The 22,335-nt window shown below is 42.3% G+C and overlaps 1 protein-coding gene across 9 annotated transcripts in view; it reads left to right on the top strand.

Moving 5' to 3' along the window:
• matn4 (matrilin 4) overlaps positions 1–22,335 on the top strand; it is a 41,000-nt gene that overhangs the window by 4,750 nt on the left and 13,915 nt on the right. For 4 of the 9 annotated variants that reach the window (XM_080775075.1, XM_080775071.1, XM_080775072.1 and 1 more), the window contains exons 2-10: positions 9,562–9,703; positions 11,308–11,495; positions 11,944–12,102; positions 13,217–13,448; positions 15,211–15,333; positions 15,784–15,906; positions 16,907–17,029; positions 21,248–21,370; positions 21,724–21,846. In XM_080775075.1, coding sequence (XP_080631201.1) covers positions 9,613–9,703; positions 11,308–11,495; positions 11,944–12,102; positions 13,217–13,448; positions 15,211–15,333; positions 15,784–15,906; positions 16,907–17,029; positions 21,248–21,370; positions 21,724–21,846 — 1,285 coding nt within the window. In that variant the 5' untranslated portion in view covers positions 9,562–9,612. The remainder of the gene's footprint in view (positions 1–9,561; positions 9,704–11,307; positions 11,496–11,943; positions 12,103–13,216; positions 13,449–15,210; positions 15,334–15,783; positions 15,907–16,906; positions 17,030–21,247; positions 21,371–21,723; positions 21,847–22,335) is intronic. The other 5 variants (XM_080775073.1, XM_080775074.1, XM_080775077.1 and 2 more) reach the window with 5 other exon arrangements.

Below are 22,335 nucleotides of genomic sequence, written 5' to 3'. Positions count from 1 at the left end.
CCCATTGACTATTACTATGACATCATTATCAACCATTTTCCAAAGCATACTATGGACAGAGACTTGATTAGAAAAATCCAGCAGGAAACTCTCTTAAGAAAATATTTATTTACAAAAACAAATTACAATGTCCATGACTCAAAACTGGTGAAATTAACCAACATTGGCACATTTATTTAGGTAACATTTAAATTACATGTAAACAAATTTTTAATCTAAAAACCAGTAAGACGCCTGAGGGCGAGATGCGTGCACGCATCCGCCTGGGTGACAGGCTGACAGACTGCTGGCTGGGCGAGCGCTGGTGCTTTGGAATGGGGGGTCAGATCAACATATCGGCCTGGGATACAGCAGACTGCTGGGCGAGCGCTGGTGCTGGGGCATGGGGGGTAAGTATCTTAATTTTCGGGCCTGTTGAGAACTCTAGTTTTCGCCGGCTGCCGGGCGCCGCTGCACTATTAACTTTGGGGCAGGCCCGTCTAGAGTTTGAATGGACAGGTATCAGTCAAAAGAGAGACATCAAAGAGGAAGGATGTAAGAGGAAGGATCAACATAATGGAATGTCAGAACAGGTCAGCTCCATAAGGGTTTGAGGTGAGATGTAGAGTTGCTGGCCAATATTGATGACATCAGGGATCTCCATATATGGGCTTAATATTATTGATGACATCACGTGATGTCACGTGATGTCACGTGGTCCATCCCTGCTAATGTCACGTGCTCCATCCCTGAAGATGTCACATGCCCGACACACAAACTGACGGGAAATGCACGATTCCATAGTTAACTGCGAGTCGCAATGAAACAATTAAGTAGGCCTACATGTATGTGACTGAGTCTGTGAATAATGACACAGTTATGGTCAGTTATAAACGAGGTTACTGGTAGGTTGGTTAATATCACTAACTGCCAGTTTGAATCAACATGGGTGGTTTACATTTGATTTGTACAATATCGTACAAAAAGGTATGCCTTTCTTGTGACATCAGGTGTCATGTCACTCACCCTCTGTGCTGTCCTCCATAATATGTGACTCATGCATGGTGGTGGGCTTGGCCACTGCTGATGTCCTCTAGCATTGTCAGCCCTTTGCACAACTGTTGGCGAAGAAATGGCTTTAGTTGACATTTAAGGAATGGTACAGTATGATTTAACAAAGTTGAATGCTATACATTTTCAGAGTCATGACATAAATTGAGTAGTCTTGGGCTTTTTGTATTATTTGTGTTATCCTTTTAGAACGTTTGACTGTACTACCTCTACTGTTAACAATCCATCCGCTTTCACTCAGATCTATTACCTCTCTTGGCCGCTTCAGGACTTCTCTGTGTTCACATCTCCAAACAACCTGTTCATGCTTTTAATACCGCTTGTAATTATTTCTAACTTTGACACAGGTCATATTACTGTTTTCTTCACTATTTTTAGTTTAAAATAAGTTGAGGGCTGGGGTTGTGGTTTGGGAGATGGAGCCATCACATCGGAATCGGCTGATATTGGTCTTAAAATGCAATATGGTGGAGACAATGATATCGGTTTTAGCAGATATTTTAATTTATAATAATTATGTTGAAAAATAATGTAACCTACCACATAAACTGCAAATATCTCACAACAGGTAAGGGCTAGTAATTATAACACACCAGAATTGTAGTTAAGATTGTCAACTACAATGAATAACTTGTCCTACCTTGTGACTGTAGTTGTCTCTTGGTCAATTTCCACTTGTTCTTAATCTCATCCTGGTTGAGAACAATGATGATATGGTGTCACAAGATCCTGTCATTATATGTGGTTCCTTATGGTGAAGCTACTGCATGTTTATCCTACGGACATAACTTCTGTCATTCAACCATAAAACATACAATTAAAAGTCAGCAAAAGACATCAGGATACTGATCAGCCAGTTAAACAATCAATACACATCCTTTTTGTTAGCAAGGTTTTATATTCCACCTCTTGCAGCCATCGAATCTGGACTGAAGCTACATACAGTGTGCGACAGGTGATGACGCAGGTGTGTGTGTGTGTGTGTGCGTGTGTGTGTGCGTGTGCGTGTGCGTGTGTGTGTGTGTGTGTGTGTGTGTGTGTGCGTGCGTGCGTGCGTGCGTGCGTGCGTGTGAGCACATACAGTACTGTACCTGTGTGTGTTTGGATAAAGATAGTCACCTGTTGCTAGACTGTGGGTTTCCCACACACATCAAACACTAATGATAAGTGAGAACCCAGGTCTCTGTATTTGCTGAGAGGGTTGTAACATTCACACTTATAATGCAATCAAAGTTGTTTCAATGGCAGCAAAAGTTTCTTTGCATCAAGTGCATTTAATTGTCTAACAACTCAGCTTTCTATTCTAAATGTATTTATTTTTTCGATTAACTTTTTATTGAATTTTCCTTGTGTAAACAATACATGAAAAAGATCCATTACAGATTCAAAAGCATCCACTACAGGTGAACAAAGTCCATTAATGGAACAGATTCAACACAACTGAATTTAAATAAAATCATAATTAAATCTTATGGTAGAGACATGAGTAATTTAAACCACTTCAATTTGAAGTGGTTCTAAAGCTGAATGTAATTCTCTCCATAATAAATATATTATAGATTAAATCAATCCATTCATTTATAGTCGGTATAACATTCGTAAGCCACTTTTTAGTTAAGGCGTTTTTGGATACCACCAGCAATACCCTGAGTAAATACTTATCCTTCCTTGCAAAAATACATACTGTACATTATTTTTGTCTTGAAGAAAAATCACCCAGATGTAGCTCCTGTCTCAAGATACCAACGTGTACTGCAGTCTGTTTGCATGTCCCGACAGCTACAGAGTCAAGAATAGCACGATAGTGTCTGGTAAGTGTATTATGACATGGGGTGATTTCACATCTGAGGATAACAAACAGCCGTGCTCCACAACACACCTGTGATGTCCATTAGACAGCTGGAAGAATGCACCTGGACACTAGTTATGAATGATGCCTCTTCCAAAGACACATACCAGCTCTGCCCTCGAATTGACATTATTGATAGATCATTATACGGTAGATGACTAACGATCCAAGGCTATTTAGAAACGGTCTGTGAATGTCTTCAGCTTGTCGGAGATTGCCAACCAGAATTAGAATTCTGCTGAGCCACTGGCATTTCTGAGCACAGGTCATTTCATCTGGTTGAATAACAGGATGTGCTTATATTGATCTGTCCATTGGTCAAGACAGATCCTTGGCCCTGCGTTAGTAGCAACAATGCAGCTAACATAAATCACTTACTTATTTTTGAGGGGCGCTAGCCGCTCCTATATTCAGCTATTAGTGTAGATTGTCGTCTTACACAAACATTAATTTCCCATTGACATTGACTGGAGAATTTATGTCATAATTATGTGTCTGAGCAAATCGACATGTTACGTCATGATGATGTACGATGATAAAAAATGTGATGATAAACAAATCACACCGCGCTTTGCCCCTCACTTCACACGGGTGTGATTTTTTTCTTTTGACAGTAGGTGCACCAACACTTTTTGAGCAACATCCTGCTCCACACCAAGGTCTTTCTCAAAGTCCACTTCAGGGGTGGCTTTTTTAATAATCATATATTTTAGCATTTGGGTCACCAACACTTATGCTCTCATGATTCAGCTTGTGTGATTAAGTGACAAACTCAGGTCATGCAGAAAGGCAGACAGAGTTCAATAGTTTAGAAAGCTCAGTAAGTAAAGTTTTTATTTCAGTAGACATCAGGGATATGAAGGAGAGGACATCTGGAAGATGTATTTATGCGTCCTGCACCCTAGGGGGCAGCACTTAAGTGAAATCCAGGCCTCTTGTGTTACAGTATACATGGCATGGTCAGTGGTTAACAACATGTGTTGTTTGTTTGGTGCTTGCTTCACCGGCTTAAAGCATGACATGCACATTACAATTATAGAAAGAAAGACCAAATATTACATCTGTAAGTCACTCATCATTTATCCTTCACTTCTCTCCCCTCCAACTCCTGCAGTCTATCACCCGTTCATGCATCCAAGTCCTTCTTATTACTATAGGTAATGTATATATGTGGCAAACATTTATTGTGTGTAGTGTAAGTCTTTGTCTGGGATCCTCTCACTGTTGTTTCAGTTATGGACTAAAAACAACAATGTTTTTTTGTCGTGTTGTATTGACAATTCTAGCCCACCAATTTGAACAACCTTCCCAGAGACTGAAGATTAAAATTAGCTCATTATCTGGCACATTTCCATTGATGTGGAAACTGAAATGTGATTTCAGTTGTGCATTGTCCATGGTATAAATAAACTCTTCTTCTGGATGTCAGTGTAATGGAAGGTTGGTAGATGGATAGATAAGTTGGAAGGGGAGTAACGACTCAAGGCCAAGCAAGATGTTTAGCACAAGAAATGTGCAGTGTTCGAGGAATAAGGATGGTTGTCTTTAAATTATATTGGGCCTGGATACAGGGGGCCCTGTTTCCCATCTTCCAGTGAGTCCCCAATACACCGATATCTTTGTAAAATGATTTTACTTGGCACGCCTCAGCAACTTTTAGTGTACGAGGCCATGCCCTCTGCTGGAAAGTCACTATAATGCCTTTTTTGTTTTTTATCCCTTCACCCCTGACCCCCACCCCCCTAACCCTTTTTAAGCCACACTTCAAGGATGGAGGGAAATTTTCAGGAAATTGTATGGTTTATTTTTCATTCCTGGACTTGAGAAGACATTTACGTGAAGGAGCTACTGTTTAAATTGTTATAGAAATATCTCATATTTCATGCCAACACCAACAGCTATTACCCACTTTTTACTGTTTCAACAGCCATCAAGGCCAGGACTGTGTGGCATTTAGCGCTCTATTGGGACTATGCAGTGCAGTATGTGGCATGACGCTGCACAATGATCTCCATTTGCATTGGATCCCTGTTGAAACAGTAACGTTTGGTTTAGAAGTCAATGAGTTTACAAAATAAAGAAAATATAGAAAATATGTAGAGGTTTCAGCAGTTTTAGGCTATTTCCACAGTCAGTGCAGTGCTGCAGCTAGTAGCCACAGTCGTCCATTATGCCACCTCAGTGAAGAGGTAAATGGGATTTCGCTGTGTATTTACTCTTCAATTAACCAAGGAACACATTGTTTGCTTTGCTTGGCGATCCGAATGGGAAGCCAAAAGTCAAAGCCTCCCGCTAAGCGGACATGAGCTGGAGTTACACTCCACAGACCGGCAGTCAATGACTTGCTAACAACAGAGCATTAACGAGGAACTGAATGTTTCTTTTAATAGCTAATTATAGAACATATGTTGGCATGTGACCTATGCAGAGACGTGTGTGTGTGTGTGTGTGTGTGTGTGTGTGTGTGTGTGTGTTTGCTAGCACGCTTGTGTGTGCCTGCATATATGTGTGCGTGCGTGCGTGTGCTGAGGCTGCTTGGGGTAGGAGTGGATTGTTGCAGGCCATGTGGTCGGCAGTCACAGACGACTGGAGTCGGAGGGAGACAGGAAGGAGTTGGGGATTGAGGATTCTGCCATTTAAAGAGAGAGAGAGAGAGAGGGAGAGAGATGTACTATAAGGCTTCTTTGTGCCACACACATTCACAGCTTGTGCGCACGCTCACACAGGCACACATGCTTACTCACATCCACAGGCCAGCTAGGGTCCAGTGTGTGGTAGGAGGTTAATCAAATAGCTACTGGCTCCAGCAGTGTTAGTCTCTGAGGACTTACATATGAGACCACAGATTCACTCAGTTATGAGCTGTTAACGCATAGACGGTCCTGTGTGTGTGTGCATGCAAGCGTCCGTGTGTGTGTGTGTGTGCGCGAGCGCACGCATGCAGAGGAATTGAGATTTGATGACAGTTTATTTTATCACCATGTTAGATGGGACAGTACTGTCTTTGTGTGTGTGTTGTGTGTTATCTCTTTGTTATCAATAATCTGGTATCTTTATCCCTGTTTCCTTACTTCTCATTGGTTGAATTCTTCCTTACTCACATCAGAATTCTCAATTACATTCTTTATTTCAGGTTAGTGTAGAGAGACAGTAAGCCAGTTTGACCAGAAGCTTACAGTATGTGCTATATCAAACCAAAATGCAAAAACATGAGCAAACAGTTTCTGAGTATTGAATATGAATTGGATGAGCATTCGAGTAAAACAAAGGGAGAGGGAGGGGCAAAGGGGGTGAAGGGATGCAGGGATGGAGGGAAGAGAAGGGGAAGAAAGTATAGCATTACATAGGATGTAGTGAAGTGAGGATGAGGGGATGTAAAGATGAGTGATGGATTTTTTTTACGACATAAAACCGCCATACACTGAAGTATAAAATAGGGCTCATTAACTGACAAATGGACTCAACAGATTTTGCAGTGCACACGAGAAAGTGACGAGAGACAGAAGAAAAAAACATGTGGGTGGGTTGAGAGCCGCAGGGATCCACATCCAGACCATGAGACTATAGCAGAGAACAGAAGCATTGTATTTCTACTGCTATTGAGTCATTGCTCAGAGCCGACTGACTGCAGTGTCTGACTCCAGTCTCTCTCAGTCAGAGAGGCAGACAGTGATACAGGCTCTCTGAGGACCCCAGCAAGAGAGGTGGCTTTTCATGCTGTGCCTGTTTGAATTGACAGTGTGCCCCAGACTTCCCAGACAGACGTTATCATTATCCTGTTGTTTGAACCCATGGCCTACAGGGATATACTGCTGTGGAATATTACTCTGTGTGTGTGTGTGTGTATGTATGTGTGTATGTGTGTATGTGCGTGTGTGCGCGTGTGTGATGAATCCATCTACTGTACTGTATTTGTATATATTTTTATAATAGGTGCATGCATGTATTGAGTACATGTTGCGGGTGCGCGTGCGTGCATGTGCATGTGTGTGTGTGTTCTAGTGTTTTCCAGCCAGGTGTCAGGAAACTGAATGTTTTACGACGGGGAAGATTGGAATGCACTGTATTACCAGAACACAATCTCACTGTTACTGTTATCACCACACACACTAAGGCTGTACCCTAGCCCTTATTTTAGGACTCGAACTTCGGCAGGAATTTTCGAGTGAACATTCAGACCAATCATGACAAACACAATTTTTCGGGCCAAACAAAGACTTAGAAAGTAGATAAAACGGCAGGTTACAACACGTTGTGTTCTTTGTAATTATTTGGTCCAAAATATTGTGTGCGTTGTCATGATTTGTCACGACAGGAGTTGGCTTCGTATACGACGCTTAAAGGTCTTTAAATAAATAAGTTTTGAAATGCCTATGGAGAAAAATTCCTGGGCCACTCGTCGTTCTGAAAGGGGGAGGGACTGCGACGCTCTATTGTGCTAAAGGATGCCTCTTTAACAGATTAAATGTAATCAGCATAGGGCGCAGCAGGGAATCGAACCCCATCCCAGTAAACCAGGAGCTCCATGCCTGTGCCAAAGTGCTTTGTTTGCGACGCAACGCAAAAACCTACCCTTGTAGGAGCCCTACCCTACCAGCCCTACCCTACCAGCAGCAAAGAATACAAAAACAGATACTTACCCAGTTACCGTGAACCATCACGTTCTTCTGCAGATGACAGGCAGTGTCCACAAGTTAGGTGAAATGACAGAACCGGCCGAAATTGTGGCAGTCGACGCAAAAGACGCAACGCAAACGAGTGCAACAGCAGGCAGCCCGACACGACGCAAACGCAGGAAGCCGGAACGCAAACGCAAACGAGAGCAACACCATCAGTAGGCTACCCTGCAGAACCACACCAGCGACAGCAAAGGACAATAAACAAGTTTGTACTCACCGCAGCAAGCAGCTCTTCCCAGCAGCAGCTATAGTGTACAGTTCCTACCTCAATGTCTTGTGCAGGGAGGGGGGGCATCGGTCTGGGACACTTCACATGGGCTCCAGGGTAGGGTGGGGGTCCTCGGAAGCCTAAATTGGCTCGTCTCAGGGTCCAGGGCTTGGTGCTGCCTCCTACACCACTGGTGCAGTGACTCTTCATATTCTGGAATTACATGAAGAGAAAAGATAAGTGTCATTAGTGTTATGTAGGCCTACATCAGATTAGAAACACATGTGGCTGTATAGCCTTGTCAGCCCCCACAACCATAATTATATATAATAGAATACATCAATATTAATTATTAAACCAAAAGTTCAAACATAAATCATAAATCAAATGCTTTCAAAATAAACAAACAGTTAACCAGTTGATCTAAGTTAAGACACCAAGCCTATATGACTCACCGAAGAGTAACCAAAGGTTGTCACAGTGGACAGGACCATGCTGCTGTCAAACATTTCGGCCATCTTGCATAGGTGGGAGTGGGGAGTGTAGGAACTGATGTCACCTTTATACTGCCTTGATTGACAGTTGACATGGGTTGCCATTTGCGGGTTGCCATGTTGGCTGGGTTACATTTACATTGCCAAGGCAAAAAGCAACAATACAATCAAAACTAAATGTATGTACATTTGAATTGAAAGTCAGAATATTCAATAAATCAGTGTCACACACACACACGCACATGCGCGTGCACACACACACACACACACACACACACACACACACACAGACGCAACAGCGCAGCGAGAGAGAGAGAGAGAGAGAGAGAACTAACCTTTTTCTCAAATTGTGCCATGCTGGTGTATGTGTGTGTGTGTGTGTGTGTGTGTGTGTGTGTGTGTGTGTGTGTGTGTGTGCGTGTGTGCGTGTGTGTGTGTGTGTGTGTGTGTGTTTGTTGCTGATTGGCTGATTGGCTGCAGGCCCATCACCAAATTAATGTGCACAGGGGATTTTGGAGAGAGACACCTGGGACAGCACAACAAGGAGATAGACATAACTTCTGACAGGAATGCACGAGAAACTTACTTTTTAACATATATCACATTCTCGCCGAGATATATTTTCGAGTTAATAAAAAAAACAAAAAAAAAACCGAATGGTTCAAATGCATTAATTAAGATTCGAGTGCCAACCCTAACGAGCGAACATTCAAACCTTGAATGTTTGGGGACAGCCTTAACACACACACACACACACACACACACACACACACACACACACACACACACACACACTAAAACACACATTATTTTTTGAGAACATACTGTTTCAGCATCCAGGGTTATAAGTTTGATTTCTGCTGGGTACACAGTACACATGGTAACAAATATTTATTTTGTATATATTTATATATTGTTAAGCACTTTGGATAAAAGTGCATTTAGTATAAATGTATAAATGCATTTACCAATTTGTCTCTCTTTTATCCCTTTCTCTGACCCTCGTTCTTCACCACACGCCATCTCTCATATATCCCCCCCTCTCTCTCTCTCTCTGTAGGCCTTCATATTTTTCTTTTTGATTACTGTACTATCGTTTATATGATGTTTTTGCATAGCATTGTTGTATTAAACTGTACTTTCTGTGTCTTTTTTTGCAAACTGTGAATAAAGAATTTATTCTCTCTCTCTCTCTCTCTCTCTCTCTCTCTCTCTCTCTCTCTCTCTCTCTCTCTCTCTCTCTCTCTCTCTGTCTCTCTCTCCCTCTCTTTTCCCTTGCAGTGACCCGTTGCAGTTCTGTGTCTGTTCAGTCAAGCCATCATCAGGACAAAGATGAGGACTGTGTGCGTAGTGTGTGTGTCCGTCCTGTTGGCCCTGGTGGCCGTCACCAACGGCATGCCAAAGAAAGCAGCAAAAAAAGCAGGTCAGCCCGACAATACTGTAACAGAGGAGAGATGAATAAAAGAAAGCAGAGAAGATGTTTCATTTGCCATGTTTTATTGTTTTTGTCAATACATAAAAGACAATTCATCAAGTTGCAAGTTTAAATGCAAAGTGTTAGGGGACAATGTGGAGTGTGAAGAGGTGAGTTTTTAGAAGAGTTTCTGACTGATGGAGATACTGTATACTGTACATCAATCAGAAGTGAAGCGACACCTTGTGAGTTTGTAGATTTGCTATTTTTTACTATTTAGTTTTGGGTTCCGGGCAAACGTCTATTAGAAGATAGAATATAGTTTTCACCTGGTTTCCAGGAATAACAGCAGCTTTGGGATTTACTTGATTTACGCTTTCTGACAGCTAGAGATTCGGATAACATACAGGAATCAAACATTCCTACTTTGTGGAGTAGCCTACTTTATAATTTACTACAGAGGACTTTAGGCCTGACAGTATTTACCCCAGGCTCCTTTTATTGACCTGAATGGATAGTCTTTTTTTCCCCTTTTTTAAAAAACATGGCAAGGCTTTCTCTTTGAGTCCAACACCACTGAAGACATTTTGGATACACATAACAAAAGGCTGCCCACTCCAAGTTCATAAATCCACACCACAAACACAGACTCACTTCATACCTCACCACGACTGCTGGGTTTGTACTGAGATGAGGTTACAAGTAAATTCACAGACGATGTTGAGAGCATTAATGACAAAAACAGTGTCCCTGCATGCACAGTAGCTACTGATTTTAGAAGTCAAACTCAGGTTTAGTGGTTAATAATGTGAAACCGATATGGGGTTACACAAATATGACAATGTTGGTCTGCCATGCCATGATTCCAGTATAATAAAATATATATACTGCAAACCGACAAAATAAGATGTCAAATGAAACACTTGCAAAGACATTTGTTTGTTTGAGTCATACATTCCAGCCTTGTTTACAGTGTCAGTAAGCTTCAGTGTGTCAGTGAGTATGACAAATTGTATAGAAATTGTCCCTCAAAATGCCACGGTTTATAGGTTTAATAATCCTTTTTTGTGGGTGAGGTGTGTGAGAGATAAAATATAAATTTACACCAAGGGAATTGATATTCCATTTTATGAACCTTTCCTTCCTTCAAGTGTCAACGTTATTTATCAACAACCAGTCACCAATCACAAAGTGAAAGTCAAGTGAAATGCATTGTGCACTAAACTTCACAGTACACAATAGCTATGTACTGTACATTCTCAAGAAGTTCTACAAAGTTCTAAAATCAAGAAACAAGATAGTCCCGAACTACTTCCTTAGGTATTAGGTACAGCACAAGCTCTAAGGGGTCGCTACTCGCTAGTTTCTTGTTACTTACTCCCCACCCAGGTTACCCCATTAAAACCAGGCAAGCATCTGGGTCACTCATTTTATATTTTAGCGTTGGCTATTCAAAAATAGCAAATATACAAGCTCACTACGCTGCTAGCTTGTACATCTCCTATTTTTGAACATTTTTGAAAAATCTTGAAAGATGAGAAGTGCTGAATTGCATTTGCATAAGGCAGCGTCAGGTCTTAACTGACTAAACAAGTGTTTGTGTGTCTTCGCAGTTCCTCCCTCAAACTTACCCCAGAAGTGTAAATCTGGCCCGGTGGACCTGGTCTTCATCATCGACAGCTCCCGTAGCGTCCGGCCTCACGAGTTTGAGACCATGAGGAAGTTCATGATTGACATTCTGGCCACGCTGGACATTGGGCTGGACGCCACCAGAGTGGGAGTCGTTCAGTACTCCAGCCAGGTGAGCAGCATTCTTCTCTCCTCTTTCAGATCAAAAAGCCTAATGGAGGTGCAGTGACTTCTGCAATGGTTCTCAACCTTTTCTGGACCTCACTTTAACATCTTGAAAGTGTTTGTGGCCCACCCATCTGACCACTCAACTGTGGTCGCATGGGTGAGTAACAAGAAGCAATTGCATATCTGTGTACAGCATAGATATGCCTCTCTCTTCTGCAAAACTGTCCACCAGAGGGTGCTGAAAACACCCACACAGCTATCAACTAGGCACACCTATCTTTTGGCCTTGCTATAAAAAAATCTTTAATAAGCTCCTGTTTAAGTGGACAATGAGCTCTCTATAATTAAAATGCTCTAATCCTCTCCTCTCGTCCACTGTCTTCACTTGGTGAGTGGACTCATTCGGTTCAGTTAATTGATGTGTGATATATAACTTCCTATTTCTACATCAGGTACTCAGTGAATTCTCCTTGAAGACCCACAACAAGCTGGAGGCCATGACAAAGGGCATCAATGAGATCATTCCCCTGGCGCAGGGCACCATGACGGGCCTGGCTATCAAATATGCCATGAACGTAGCCTTCACTGCAGAGGAGGGAGACAGGCCCAAGGTAAACGGATCTTCAACCATAATATACCCACAGGGGTCTATATACTGTACCCGGGACCCTCCTTTTTCCCTACACCAAATCTCTTCAACGTAAATAACCGATCTACAAGCTCACAACGCAACGCAATGACTTTTGAGCTTCTGTAATGGCTATTTTCACCGAATGTTTGCCAACAGAATACAGACGATTGGGTTCATGTGGTTAAAATATTGAAACAGCTTTACACAAGAGTATATTAACAGGTACAAATTACTTTAAAATGTGGATTAAAGTAAGTATTAATCAAAAAACCTGTGAAACATATATTATTGACAGAAGTGTTGAGATTAGTTTGATGGTACCTATTTCAGTAGACAATGGTGTATTTCAGCTCATCAGAGCATGTAAGACAAAAGGTCTCACATTAGAGATGAAATTGTCTCTATTAACCTCAGAGATGGAAACAGGCCTAATTAAAAGGTCTTCCCAGAGAATGAAACGATACACTGGGATTGAAAGCTCTCTGAAATACCACAAAACCATGAATTGTCAGGCACTGCTTTTGCCCTTAGCCCACATGAAATGAGAAAATAACTGGCAGTAAAATCTCTTTGAAATATCATTAATCCAGGATGATAAATTGCCTGAATTTTTATTTGAGGTTATTTTGACATTTGGCTTCCAACTCTCTTTAAAACTACAATCCGTACCCTTTATGTTCAATCTGAAACTTGAACCTGGGTCTCCTGCATGGCTGACCAAATTTCTAATGCTCAAAATAGAGGCAATGGTAGCTATTTTACTACTATTTATAGTGTCCTTCCTGACAGTGCACCAGGGTCTGAATGTTAGGGAGACCACATACATATAACATTGAATTCATTGAAATAAGTTCCGGATTGCAGAGACACAACAAACTCTTAAATCTCTGAATGTTTGATCATATTTTACTTTAGCTTGTAGCAGCATCCTGCTTATGTATTTATTTGTCAACAGTCTGTCAGAAAAAGTATATTCATTCTTTGATTTAATTCTTTGATTTGTTGACAGATCACGTCCTATAGTCTATCTCTGTCCACCGACAGGTTCCCAACATCCTATAATCAATCTCTGATGACATCCTCTCCACCGACAGATTCCTAACGTAGCTGTCATCGTGACAGACGGCCGTCCCCAGGACCGTGTGGCGGAGGTGGCCGCCGAGGCCAGGGAGAAGGGCATCGAGATCTACGCTGTGGGTGTGGCCAGAGCTGACATGACATCGCTAAGAGCCATGGCGTCCCCGCCCTTCGAGGACCACGTCTTCCTGGTCGAGCGCTTTGATCTCATCCACCAGTTTGGACTGCAGTTCCAGGATAAGCTCTGTGGTGAGACAGCCAGGCTTTCTTAAAAGGTTATTTTAGATTATTTTAGACAACCAGCTTCTTGGGATTTGAGTCTCAATTTATAACATTGTGTGCGTTCAAGTCCCCCAACTATGTTGACTATAGTGTCCCATTTGTCCAGTTTTGTAGGGTTTGTGTCCCCCTGGTGGTGTGGCTTTGAGTCACATAACTTATTTCTGTGCTAGATACAAACAAACCTGCATTGCCTTGCACTGCCTTTAGGTACTTTCCTTTCCATTGGCAAATGTTCATGGGGAGAATCAGTTTAAAAAGAGATCCAGTAGGCCTATATCACAGACATTTGAATCTCACAAGCTGGTTACATCTTTTGAACAGAGCTGAATTACTACAATAGCCGATGTCTTATTACAACCTGGTAGATTTGTAATCCATGCTTCAGGTCAATAGTGTTGGCTTTAAAGTTAGCCTAGAGTTGCAATACAGTTAAGCTCTGTAGTAAATATGAAAATGAAACAGTGATGTTGAATCTTTCATTGGTTAAGACGGGAAGTGCTGAGTTAGATTTGACTCACTAGTTTAGCTTGCTATTCTACGGAAAATGTCTGTGTTTGTAGCTTGTAGATTCCTTATGTGTCTGGTGTGTATTATGAATATAATGTCCATTACATTTATGTAAACCCTCACTATGAAACCAGAGAAAATCAACACATTTCGCACCACCGCAGGTTTACTAAACCCAGCATAAAATAGGGATACATCTGGAGTTGGGTCTCCAACCGTCTAGGTGGGATTTGCAGTTCGTGCCACAGGCTACATTAATCAGCCTAATATGCTACATGTAATTAAACACATCACATGTGTAGACGCGATAGAAAAATGCACCATGGCCTTTGAGCCTCAGAGAACGTAATGCTTTCTCACACGTGCCTCTGTAAACGATTTAATGGGCTGATATTTCCTATTACTGATATTATTGTTTTCATTACTGGACTGTTGCCCTGTGGTAATCTGATCTTTATCCTTTTTGTTCGAATACAAAAACAAACTTTATGAAAGGGGCTTTTCAGCCTACATGATGGATTGTCAATACGCTGACGGTGTGTGTGTGCGCGCTCTCTCTCTCTCTCTCTCTCTCTCTCTCACACACACACACACACACACACACACACACACACACACACACACACTAATTGTGGTCTTGCCTTGATGTGCACCGTGCAGTATATCAAAGCTGCTTGCTTGTTTTGTCTCAAAGACACAACAAGCCTTAACCACCATAGAATGAAAACAATCATTTTTTAATGTTTGATGCTTACTGCTGAAGGGAAACAAAATGAGTTGGCTACTTTACAATCTGGGATCATGTTGTGAATCTTCTTGAACTTTATTACTATAACACGTTTTTTAACAGTAGGCCTACAAGTAGAGCAGTCAAAGGTTATACTAAAAGATAACACGAAAAGCTCCAGGGGCTTGTTTCCTTTGTGGTCCATACTTAATTAATCATTAAGAAGTATATTTACATAAAAAGCAGGGGTGGGAGGGGGACATAGGATGCTACTACCAAGGTGTTCCTAGGGTCTTCTACTTCAAAATGTATTTTGATTGTGAGCCATTTAGTATTTTAGTATTTGCGTAGAGTAGGCATTTTTCCATGTTTGAGACAATCTTTTGGGGAACGAGATCAGATGAGCTGGGAAACTCACTCTGGAGAACGTTGGTATTGGTAGTATCTTAAAGACCAGACCCAGTGATGATGATGATGATGTGATCTTGTGTCCAGGCATGGACCTGTGTCTGGAGTCGGACCACGGCTGTGAGCATATCTGTGAAAGTTCACCAGGCTCGTACCACTGCTTGTGTCAGCCTGGATACACCCTCAATGAGGACCAGAAGACCTGCACAGGTGACACCAATGACACAATCTGTCACACTGACTGATGATGATGCAACACAATGAATATTACTTGGCAATTTGTTAATTCACTTAACACATTCACGAAAAAGGTAATAATGAAAGAAGTTATGGGGTGGCCATCGCTGAATGGGTAGAGAGGCCCCCTGGGCCACGTCCCAGGTTGGATTACAAGGTGTCCCTGAGCAAGACACTGAATACCTAACTCCTCCCCCGTAAGCTCAAGTCTGAACTCAAGTCTGGGCAGCAATCAATTAATTTCTGCTTGATCAAATCAATTAAACATAAAAATCGAATGAAATACAGGTCCATCATGTGGTCACACCTCTAGAAATGTACAGGTAGGCCTCTGAATTGATTTGAGTTGGTAAATGGATGGAATACAGTGTCACTGTAACCTTGAGTTTATTATGAACATTATGAACACTGTGTGTGTTTCAGCCATTGACCTGTGTGCTCAAGGAAAGCATGACTGTGAACAAATCTGCATTAGCTCACCTGGTGCATTTACCTGTGACTGCAACAAAGGCTACTCACTCAATGAAGACAAGAAGACCTGTTCAAGTTAGTCGCACACGCGCACACACACGCACGCACGCATGCACGCACACACGCACACACATTCACATGCATTCTCGTGTCACTGCACACACGATTAGTGCGTTTGATTCTTTGCTCATAGCTATGCTTGGCTTTAACGTTAACCTTGTGCTCCAAAGTACTCTGCCCCAATACTTTCAGCAACAGCTTTGTTTGTGACAGAAATTCACAATAGTTGGGGGGAAAAAAGGAAAATTTCCCCCCAAACTTGCATTTTCATTAAACAGAATACAAAACAACGGTCCCCCTGAGTTGTTTTTATTCACTCTTGTAATGAAGAATCCAAGGTGAGACATCTGTTAAATTCTTAAATCATTTCATTCAGGGTAAGAGGTATTGCTATATCTCTCAGATTAAAATAACTGTAAAGGTGGACCTTTCAGGTCCATTTCTACACTTTCAACAAGAAATATGGCCTGGTCATATTTAAAGGGATAGTTCACCCCCAAAAAACAACTGTTTTTCTATTGATTACTTACCCCTTGGAGAATTGAAGAATTTAATTGGACAATCGTTCCCTATGGGACACATGAGACTCTCTGTGTCTCCATAGCGAACCTTAGGAATGCAACAAAAGCATAAAAATATCTCAATGGGATAATTGATAGAAAAAAGTCATGTTGGAGGTGAATTATCCCTTTAACTGCACCTCATGCAGAGATTACTACGATCCTAGTGCTTTTATTCCTTTGTGAAACCCTCATATGTTCCTTCAGCCTTTTTTGTTATGAAGGGATTACATGCCGCTAACAAGCAGTGTGGATTGTTATGGGACAGAGTTAAATTGACACGGAGGACTTGACCCCATGCGCACGCACATGCGTGCACACACACAGACACACACACACACACACACACACACACACACACACACACACACACACACACACCCACACCCCCACATGCTTCTGCTTGTCTTTCTCGCTCTGCTGCTTATTGGCCTTGCTGCTTCTCTCCTCCTCAGTGATCGACTACTGTTCGTTTGGGAACCACAGTTGTGATCATGAGTGTGTGAGCGTGCTCAATGGCTACCACTGCCGCTGTAAGGAAGGATACAGGCTCCTGGAAGACGGCAAGACCTGCCAGCGTGAGTAGAGTGTTATATACATGACTACACACTGCCAACCATGCTCCTTATTTACTTCAGCATCTGTCTGCATGAGCATGTGCACGCGCGCACACACGCACACATGCACATACGAACACACGCACAAACACACACAGACACACACACACACACACACACACACACACACACACACACACACACACACACACACACACACACACACACACAGTCACACACACACACACACACACACAGTCACACACACACACACACACACACACACACACACACACACACACACACACACACACACACACACACACACCCGTCCCACACATTACCCATAGTTCACTTGAGTTGACCAATCTTGCATGCACAGATGAGCACACAAGCATGCAGGCTGGTTTTGCCCCCTGATCCAAGCACGTACAGTACGCAGACCTCTGTTTGTATCTGCTGCAAACAGAACGAGGGAATCCTGTTGACAGGAACATTTTTTTACTTGAGGTTAATTTACGACCCCCAAGTAAGGGAAATGTTCGGCGCTGGCCTTTTTGAAGCTGTGGCATACCAAGACACGGATAACACCATGTAATCTAGCGAGGTATTTAACCCAAATACCACAGAGAGTTTACGTAACAAAATAGACAGCATTCCTCAGAATAATTCATGTTAACGTGGCTATGGGTTCGTCCAATCTCAGTGCTGTTCAAACACCTGTTTTACCTAGTACCTGATTACACAGATGGTCATTTTCAGAGCTTATAAACAATGCCTGGTACTTTTTGTGTGTTTGTGTGTTACAATGAAGCAACGCCGTTTTTTACTGGAAACGTGGCCTAGATATTCTTCACGGAATAACGTTGAGAATAATACAATTAAAGGGAAATCAATCGTACAGTGTCATTTATCTATGTGTTATGCTCAAATAGTATTGTGCTGTTGTCCCTGTCCAGTATTTTACGCTACACTCACTGTACAGTAAGTATACCAGTAAGACGCCTGAGGGCGAGAAACGACCTCGCCGCGTGCACGTATCCGCCTCGTTGACGGTAGATTGCTGTCAGATCAACATTAATTCTGTACTGGCCATATAAGGAGCATGTCTTGAGTGTACAGGGTTTGATGAGGTCAGATCAACATATGAAATGTCAGAACAGGTGAGCTCCATACAGTATATGGAGATCTAAGGGTGGTAGCTGGGACCTTCTCTTGAGTGTACAGGGTTTGATGAGAGCCCAGGCAGGTCCGGGCCTTAATTTTCGGGCCTGTTGAGAACTCTAGTTTTCGCCAGCTGCCGGGCGCAGCTGCACTAATAACTTTGGGGCAGCTCCGTCTAGAGTTTGAATGGACAGGTTGGCCTGTTGAGAACTCTAGTTTTCGCCAGCTGCCGGGCGCGGCTTCACTAATAACTTTGGGGCAGCTCCGTCTAGAGTTTGAAATATAAGTCAAAAGGGAGGCATCGAAGATGAAGGAAGGATGGGGAAGGATCAACATATGGAATGTCAGAACAGGTTCTGGTTCAGGTTAATTTTCTATGACATCAGGGTCTCCACATCTCCATCCCTGATGATGTCACATGATGTCACGAGACCTGGCCACCATACATGGTGCCTGACCAACACACTGCACGATTCCATAGTTAACTGCAACCTTTGGTCGCAATTAATAGTTTGTGCGCATAGAACATGCAATTCAGACAAAAAACATGCACTTAATTAAAGGACCATACCCGTGTCATTGTCTTGAGGGGGACACTTCAAACTACACATTTAATATAGCCTACTATGCCTTGTGTAAAATAGCCTACTAACAAAAAGAGGAAAAAATGAAATAATCTAAACAATATTTCAAAAAATACATATCTACCGTAATAATATTTTCAATAACAAACACAACACAATCTGAGGGTGATCATAGTTATGTTACTAATAGTTATACTGTAGTTATTTTGTAGTTGTCTTCATGTACTGTATGATTATGTTCTACCCTTGATGCCGGCCGCGCTCTCTGTGTCTCATCAGCTATCTACTATACATGGGAAAAGTGGTACCCATACTCATTCTTGGAACTCTATCTCCGACCGAACCACACTTTCACCACACATCTCTATATGCAAAATAAATTCGGCACGCTCCCCGAACTGACATAGGCTAATTTTTAGCCGTTCAAGTGTCTTATTTACTCTGCAAATATTACTTTTATGAAACATTCCTACACGGAACACGGAATCACTGCTGCCCCAACACGGTCAGAAACAAGCCCAACCAGCCCACAAACAAGCCCTTTAAACCACGCTACTTACATACACTACAACTCGCTTACAATTCGCAAACCTGGCAACACCCTGCCTCTTACGTCACCAGCTCTGTTCCTCCTGGGCTCCGTAGTCCGTCGCGCTCACAATCTGTCGCAGCCATCTTGCTTTTCTATTACTTTTATGAAACACGCTGTTATTGCGCAACGTCAACAGCCTACGTCACAATCGTCATGTTGGCGTCTACCAAAATCGTCATGTTGGCGTCTACTACGCCAACTACGTTCACTTAATGGGGCCAGTCTTTCACAGTGACACACATGTTACATGAACCACGCGCCCGGGATGGTTTCTACCCCTCAATGTCGTATTTGCTGCGCCCTTCTAATGCTGCGCCACGACTACTCTACACTCACTGCTTGCAGCAGCAGCACTCGCTGGGAGCTGGGTCTGCAGGCGACCGTGTGTGTGCGTGCGTGCATGTGTGTGTGTGTGTGTGTGTGTGTGTGTGTGTGTGTGTGTGTGTGTGTGTGTGTGAATGAATAAGGCGCTTATATCGCTCTTGCTCAGTGGATGGGACATTTACATTAAAAGCTATCGGATGGACGCGTGGATAACGGCATGGTTGTGTGCACTCGGAGGGAAAGGTTCCATATAGCTTCCATGCTAGCTGCTTCAGACACAGGGGAGGGGAGGGAGATTGCCCGCCTCACGGGACTCCTGTGCGAAATAGCGCTTATGCAACAATTACCCAAAAAACAACACCTCAACTCAATGTCATTGTGAATAAGAATTTCCAGCGAAAATATAATTTTTGGAAGGACACTTTCACCCAGTATGAAGCGAAATGTGGAAGCCGTGTGTGTCACACCAATAAGGGTGACCTATATAATCCTGTTACGCCGTGCATTATGTGCTTGCGTGCGCATTTCCCAAATCTCAGTCATTTATCCACACATCGCTCTGTGTGTGTGTGTGTGTGTGTGTGTGTGTGTGTGTGTGTATCACTACATTAGTTGCCTGTTCAAAACTAAACTACACTTTATGAAATCATTGTTGCAGCCTACACACATATATTCTGGCCCATTCAGAACACATTTCCCAAATCTCTGATTTATCCACACATCGCTCTCTCTGTGTGTGTGTGTGTGTGTGTGTGTGTGTGTGTGTGTGTGTGTGTGTGTGTGTGTGTGTGTGTGTGTCGCGTCGCGTCGCCCTCCAGCTGCAATTGCGAGTGTGCGCTGTGTGCAGGGCACACTACTGAGTTTAAAAACACAGCTGAAACATGAAGTGGACTCTGTCAACTCCTGCAAATTCCTTCTTCCCATATTGCGCTGCAACGACACTGGGATGAGCCCGGCAAAGCCGGGCGAAATTCTAGTTGCTATACATGTAGCAACATAACTATTTTAAAAAAAAATCTTCAGAATTTGAAGGTTTTCAGAAACCTTAGGTCAGGCCCTAGAAGGCGTTCCCAGATTCGGCCTCAGGCATCAATGGGCTAGATAGAACATTGTCTCATATTCCTCAATATGCATTAACTTTAAAAGCATCTTTATTTAACTTTTTTCTCGTAAAATTCTCGTAAAATGCAATCCAATGGCTACCTCGAAAATCAAACAAAACTACTGCATGCTTTGGTGATTCATTCAAATGATTGAATGAAATGATATGAATTTCAAATACCATGAATTGTAGTCAGACTAATAAGCATGCCAATGATCCTGTAACTTGACATTCATAGAGACTTACGCACATGTGCACACGCGCGCACACGCACACACACACACACACACACACACACACACACACACACACACACACACACACACACACACACACGTGTGAATGGGTGAATGTAATGCACAATCTATGTAAAGTGCCTTGGATAAAGGCGCTATATAAATACACCATTTACCACACACAGTACTGTATATGACATTGTTAGTAGTATTAACCTATGTGTGTGTGTTGTTTAGCCATAGACTTGTGTGCTGAGGGGAAGCATGACTGTGCACAAATCTGTCTCCCCGAGCCGGGCGTCTTCACCTGCGACTGCAATCAAGGATACACTCTCAATGAAGACAAGAAGACCTGCACACGTTAGTCTTCTCGTCGTTTACATTGTCTCCAAAGTCATTAAAACGTTAACGCACTTTAGGTGAATTACTGAGTCAATGTTGACTTAAACTCAGTGCGCAGTTAATACATTATGAATTTCATTCGTAAAAAGACGTTGATTTTCAAACTGTACTGAAATGAATGGAAAACAATTCTTCCGGTTTCCTGGAAAATCTGACTAACTACTGCAAACTTTGGAAAATGACCAGCAGCACTGTCAATTGTGTACCGTGAATGGTAGTCAGGCTAAACATACTTTCTTACACAGAAAGGACGTTATAAGCAGTATTAATGTGTGTGTATGTGTGTGTGTGTGTGTGTGTGTGTTGTTTAGCCATAGACCTGTGTGCTGAGGGGAAGCATGACTGTCAACAAATCTGTCTCCCCGAGCCGGGCGTCTTCACCTGCGACTGCAATGAAGGATACACTCTCAACAACGACAGCAAGACCTGCACACGTTAGTCGGGCCGTTTACATTTTCTCCAAAGAAACGACGGTTCTGATTTTTAGTAGAAAGTATTTTCTCCAGGGATTATTTTCAGCTCAATCTTTGGAAATGCATTCAAACAACGATAACTTGATTATAAGCAAAAGTAACTGCACAGTCAAGTTCTGCGTGTTGGATTATCTATCTCAAGCAAGTTTCAAGATCAAGTCTTTGCAAGTTTCAAGATCAAGTCTTTGCAAGATGATTTCCAAATGGCACTGAAATAAATGGAATACAATGGTTTCCTTGAAAATCAACCTACTGCATACTTTGGAAATGGCCAGCAGCAATGTCAAGTGTACAATGATAGACAAGCTAAACATCAGAGATATGGACTCGAGACTCGACTTGGAATCGAGTAAAGAAATGTATGACTTCAGACTTAGTCTACTTGATGAAATTTAAAAAGAAAATACTTGACTTGGTCTTCAATGCCAATGACTCTTGCTTTAAATCTTA

Source organism: Protomyctophum bolini, assembly GCF_963924005.1.
Source record: "Protomyctophum bolini genome assembly, chromosome: 2".
NCBI lineage: Eukaryota > Metazoa > Chordata > Actinopteri > Myctophiformes > Myctophidae > Protomyctophum > Protomyctophum bolini.
The sequence above is the reverse complement of the archived record's forward strand: the minus strand, read 5'-3'. Positions and strand labels throughout refer to the sequence as shown.